The 6,134-nt window shown below is 48.8% G+C and overlaps 1 protein-coding gene across 1 annotated transcript in view; it reads left to right on the top strand.

Moving 5' to 3' along the window:
- The window catches only part of LOC122551817, a 14,918-nt gene extending 9,101 nt beyond the window's left edge, over positions 1–5,817 (top strand). The window contains exons 2-4 of the mRNA XM_043694302.1: positions 1,542–1,676; positions 3,553–3,587; positions 5,441–5,817. Coding sequence (XP_043550237.1) covers positions 1,542–1,676; positions 3,553–3,587; positions 5,441–5,797 — 527 coding nt within the window. The 3' untranslated portion in view covers positions 5,798–5,817. The remainder of the gene's footprint in view (positions 1–1,541; positions 1,677–3,552; positions 3,588–5,440) is intronic.
- The last annotated feature ends 317 nt before the right edge of the window (positions 5,818–6,134 follow it).

The raw sequence follows: 6,134 nt of genomic DNA, 5'->3' as shown, positions 1-6,134 counted from the left end.
GTACAGCCGCAACATGACCTCCCAACTCCTGTACTCAATACTCTGACCAATAAAACAAAGCATATCAAATGCCTTCTTCACTATCCTATCTACCTGCAACTCCACTTTCATGGAGCTCTGAACCTGCACTCCAAGGTCTCTTTGTTCAGCAATACTCTGTAGGACCTTACCATTAAGTGTATAAGTCCTGCTAAGATTTGCTTTCCCAAAATGCAGCACCTCGCATTTATCGGAACTAAACTCCATCTGCCACTTCTCAGCCCATTGGCCCATCTGTTCAAGATCCTGTTGTAATCTGTGGTAATCCTCTTCGCTGTCCACTACACCTCCAATTATGGTGTCATCTGCAAACTTGCTTGCATCCAAATCATTTATGTAAATGACAAAAAGTAGAGGGCCCAGCACCGATCCTTGTGGTACTCCACTGGTCACAGGCCTCCAGTCTGAAAAACAACCCTCCACCACCACCCTCTGTCTTCTACCTTTGAGCCAGTTCTGTATCCAAATGGCTAGTTCTCCCTGTATTCCATGAGATCTAACCTTGCTGTTGATCTGAAACAATGATTTGGAGGTGCCGGTGTTGGACTGGGGTGTACAAAGTTAAAAATCACACAACACCAGGTTATAGTCCAACAGGTTTAATTGGAAGCACTAGCTTTTGAAGCACTGCTCTTGATGAACTACCTGACGAAGGAGCAGTGCTCCGAAAGCTACTGCTTCCAATTAAACCTGTTGGACTATAACATGGGGTTGTTATATCTGGAGCAATGAAGAGTTTGATATAGTTCTGAGGACTAAAGGGATCAAAGAGTATGGGGAGAAAGCAGGAACAGGGAACTGAGTTGGATGATCAGCCGTGACTATATTGAATGGGGGAGCAGGCTGGAAGGGCTGAATGGCCTACTCCTGCTCCTATTTTCTATGTTTCTGTGTCTCTTAAAGGTATATTGCACATCTGCTGTGAGACATAACAGAAGTAACATTGCATCTCAGAGCAGGCTGGCATTAGCATGTTGCTGTGTGATACTCCAGTGTGTGGAGATGCCGGTATTGGACAGGGGTGGACAAGGTCAGATGTCCTGGTGTCATGTGACTTGTGACCTCATACAGTCGGTTCTGATCTAACACAAAGGCTCAGTTCCCATGTGATCCCGCCTTATTAAAAAAAATAATGTAATGTCCGCACCATTTAAACCATTGGGGCTGGAATTGTGCTGTTGCCGGTACAGGTAAGGAAAGTTCACGTTTGACAAATAACAGCCTAAGTTCTTCAATTGTGTTATAGCCAATTCACGTTGAAGAAACATGCGTTGTCGCAGAACCAACTGTGCAGGTTAGGTGAATCGGCCATGCTAAATTGCCCATTGTGTTCAGGGATGGGTAGGGCCAGGTACATTATTCAGGGGGGATATCAGGGAATGGGCCTGGTTGTGTTACTCTTTGGAAGGCCGGTGTGGACTTGCCGGGCCAAAGGGTCTGTTTCCACACTGTAGGGATTCTGTGGAGCATTCTGTGCACTCCAGCGTGTTCTGTTCACACAGATCCAGCCGTCCAAAGGATAGCCAAAGAGCTGGTAAAATACGGCATTGATCTTCGAGACCTCAGTGAGCAGCAGCTGAACCGCGTATCGGTGGCAATTGGACAGCTCACCGGCACCGCTGGTCGGTCTGACCCAGGTAAGGTCAGGAGGGGGGGGGGGGGCCTGGGCAATATGGCGGAAGGTGAGGTTTGGGAATTTGAGCAACCCTGTGGCTTTGATAAAGACCACTCACCAATATCCTGCACGGCAGAGATTTCAAATATTTCAAGATATTAACAGGAAATGAAGGATCAAAAGTAAGCTATTTCCATGGGTTTCGGACTGTAGAACTCGGGGCACAGTCTGAGAATGATGGCCAGAGCGTTCAGGAAAGATGTTAGGAAGCACATAAAGGGTGGGAGGGGTTTGGAACCCATCTTCAAGAAATGACAGTGGCTGCTGGATCAGGTGTTAATTTTAAACCTGAGATCAATAATTTTTTATTAAGCAAATGCATTGAGAGACATGGGGCTAAGGATATGGAGTTAGGCTCTCGATCAAACATTGAATGGCAGAACAGGGTCAAGGGGCTGAATGGCCTACTGCTGTCCCTATGTTTTTAATTCTGCTTTGCACTGGTATTTTATTATCAGCTGTGTGAAGCAATTCAGATTTTGTTCATGAAAGAAAATAAATTTGCGTTTCTCCTCCGTCTTTCACAAGCTCAGGGTGTTTGAGAATCCTTCACAGACAGTGAAGTGGTGTTTTGAAGGAATTCACCTTGAAGGTATACAAGAAGGAGATGAATTGTGCACAGTAAGCTCCCACTAATATAACAATGTGATACTGACCATAGCGTCCACGGCGAATGGCTTTCGGGGAAAGGGCCCAGCGCACTGGGAGCAGTCCCTCTGTTTGTGAAGGTGGCAGTGGGTCCCCAGCCGAAGGGATTGGTGAACAGGAGTCACTCAGCCCTCAAGCCTGATCCTGATGGACCTGACCACTCCCCAATCCTGCCTTCTCCCAGTGACCTTTCACCTCTATCAGCCTCTGCCTTAAACATATTCAAATACTCTGCTCCCACGTCATTTGTGGAAGAGAATTCCAACCTTCCAGCTTTCCCTGGGGCGTATAAATGTTGCCTCATTTCTGTTTTAAGTGACCAGCTTCTGAGTTTTGAACATAAACTCCTGGTTCCCGCAAGAGGAAACATCCTTTCCACAACCACCCAGTCACATTCCCTCAGGCATTTTTATTAGTTTTCCTGGTCAGTTTATGGGCTCACATACGAGTCCGTTGGCATTTTATGTCCTGTTTACAAGACTGACCCTCCGACAGTGCGGCACACCCTCGGCACTGACCCTCTGACAGTGCGGCACTCCCTCGGCACTGACCCTCTGACAGTGCGGCACTCCCTCAGTACTGACCCTCTGACAGTGCAGCACTCCCTCAACACTGACCCACCGACAGTGTGGCACTCCCTCAGCATTGACCCTCTGACAGTGCGGCACTCCCTCAGTACTGACCCTCCGATAGTGCGGCAATCCCTCAGTACTGACCCTCTGACAGTGCTCTTTCTGATGTGTTGCGTTGATGCAAATGATCCTGCAAACACCGTGGGGGGGTGTGTCCCGTGGTGACTTCGCAACCAAAGCCAGTAACAATTCAAAATAGTATCTTGCTGTTTGTGGGAGCTTGGTGTGTGGCCACTGCATTTTCTCCTTACCGTGGTTTGATGGTTTTTAATTACCTGTCTGATGCTTTGACAAATTGTCATTGTCCTTTTGGTGAAATAGGATTCACAACATGTTTTCTTTGTGGATCAAGTTTACCGTTGACATAGTCTCACATGTCACACCCACCCACTGTCTGCTGTTCTCCTTTTATATTTACTCACTCGTTTAAGCATTTAACCCCTGTCACCATCGTAACTCTCACTACGGTGACACTAACGGTGCTATGTAAATGCAGCTTGAACCCTTTGTGAATGATTCACTCTGTAAAGGACTAATGCCTGCTCCTTTCTCTCCCAGTGCTGACAGAGAAAGCCGGTTTGATACAGAAGAAGGTGAGATTTAGAATTTACAAATAGGAGATTGACAGTACAGCATTCAGATTTCTTTGGATTGTCCATTTCTTGAGGCTTGTTTGTGATTGTGGAGGGAAGGACTGTACTGCCTGGTGTGGGGAAAAGGCCAGCGTAAGGCTGTCCCACCTTTCGATGAGACCTGTTTTGATTTTAAATTCTCTGCCTCTGGCGGCTGTGTTGTCAGGTGCCTGGGTTCAAACAGTGGGATGCCTTCCCTCAACCTTTCCGTCTCCCTCTCTTGGGAGACTTCTCAAAGTCTATCCCTTCGATCAAGCTGCTGTTCGCCTGTCCGAGTGTCGCGTCTCCGAAGTAGCTTGGGGTGGCCATAAGGTGCTATATAAATGCAAGTCGTGAATAAAATGGAAGACAGCAATTTCTGTAACATCAGCATGCAAAAACATCTGAGATCTTGGGTCGTTTCTTGGGGTAATGGGGGTGGAGGTGTCGAATTTGACCTTTTTTCAATCATGGATCAGGACATTGCTAGCTAGACCAGCATTTATTGCCCGTCCCTAATTACCCAGAGGGCAGTTAAGAGTCTACCACATCGCTGTGGGTCTGGAGTCACATGTAGGCCAGACCAGGTAAGGATGGCAGTTTCCTTCCCCAAAGGACATCAGTGACCCAGGTGGGCTTTTCCAACAATTGACCGCAGATTCATGGTCATTAGACTCTTAGTTCCAGAGTTTTGTTTTGTTACTGAATTGAACTTCACCATCTGCCAGGATTCGTACCTGGGTCCCCAGAACATTACCTGGGTCTCTGTGATAATACCGCTAGGCTGTCACCTTCCCTGACCTCCATTGTAATGGAGTCTGGCCTGTGAGTAATGCAAATGAAGATGTTGGTAATATCACTGGACCATTAACCCAAAGGCCCAGGCTAATGATCTGGGTTCAAATCCTGCCACGGCAGCTTGTGGGATTGGTTTGATTTGATTTATTGTAGTCACGTGTAACTGAGTACAGTGAGAAGTTTTGTTTTGCGAGCGGTGCAGGCAGATCAGAGGGTGTTTCGACAGAGTGAGGCACTCAGGGTTACAGCTACACAGGAGGGGCATAAAGCAAGACCAACATTACTTGAAGTTAGAGAGTCCATTCATCAGTCTGATAATGGCAGGGAAGGAGCTGTTCCTGAACCTGTTAGTGAGTTTGTTCAGGCTTCAGTATCTTTTGCCTGACGGAAGAGATGGTAGGAGAACATTATCGGGGTGTGAGGGGTCTTTGAAGATGTTGGCAGCCTTTCTGTGGCAGTGAGCTGTATAAATGGAGTCCAATGGAGAGGTTGGCTTCCATGATGGTCTGGGCTGTGCACACCACCTTCTGTAGTGTCTAACAGTCCTGGGCAGAGCAGTTGCCATACCAGGCTGTTATGTACCCGGGCAGTATGCTTTCAATGGTGCATCTGTAGCAGTTGGTGGGGGTCTTTACAGACCTGAGCAGGAAGAAGAGATGGTGTTGGGCCTCTTGGCCATCACAATACGTGAGACGCCCAGGACAGGTTGTTGGTTATCGTCAGTCTGAGGAACTGCACTTAGTACGTTTAGAACGCAGCAATAATGGTGACTGCAACAGGTCCCATCAATTGTTGTAAAAGGTCATTTACTTTACTAATGAAGCACACTGCCATCCTTACCCAGTCTGGTCTACATGTGACTCCTGACCAATAGCCATGACTCTTGACTGTCTTTGGAGTGGGCAAGAAATTCTGGTCCTAGCCTGTGACGCCCACAGGGAGAAAACATTTTTCTCTTCATATCAATTTTACCAAATTAATACAAAGTATTGCTGTAGCCCTCGGCCTTCTAAGAAAATGTGTTTGTGTCTTTCAAGGCGCCCGTGATGGAGGGGACGATGCAGCGCTGGAAAGAGATGGACACGAGAGAGAGCAGCGAGTCTCTGGTCCCAGACGCGGGCCCTCCCCACGGGGAGAGTGCTGCAGCGGCAGGGAGGCGTGGTCAGGCAATGGTGGCAACCATCTTGGCGGGGCCCGGCCCGAGCAGCCCAGGGGTCCAGGAGACGGCCGTGGAGCTGGGTGGGTCTCCCGGGCGACTGACCGACGTCCTGAAGGAGCTGGGCGTGGACCCTATACGCCCGCCGAAACCCAGCCAGGGTCTCAGGTCGGGCAGCGCGGGGGTGAGTCCACCACGCAGGGAGGAGTATGCCTACATCGTCACCAACAAGAAGTAAGCACGCACCTCGCCTTCGCGGTGATCTCTCGGCCATCTCAGCTCCCCGTGTGTTAGGGCGGTCTGTGACCCCTCGCAAAGCTGGTGCTCTGTCACTATCATCCCCCTCCCTTAGACTGAAGCAATCTCAAATACAACGGTGGCTCAGTGGTTAGCACTGCTGCCTCACAGCGCCTGGGACCCAGGTTCGATTCCAGCCTTGGGCAACTGTCTGTGTGGGGTTTGCACGTTCTCCCAGTGTCTGCGTGGGTTTCCTCCGGTTTCCTCTCACAGTCCAAAGATGTGCAGGTTAGATGGCTTGGCCATGCTAAATTGCTCATAGTGTCCAGGGATGTTTA

Source organism: Chiloscyllium plagiosum, chromosome 7 (genome assembly GCF_004010195.1).
Source record: "Chiloscyllium plagiosum isolate BGI_BamShark_2017 chromosome 7, ASM401019v2, whole genome shotgun sequence".
Lineage (NCBI taxonomy): Eukaryota > Metazoa > Chordata > Chondrichthyes > Orectolobiformes > Hemiscylliidae > Chiloscyllium > Chiloscyllium plagiosum.
The sequence above is the reverse complement of the archived record's forward strand: the minus strand, read 5'-3'. Positions and strand labels throughout refer to the sequence as shown.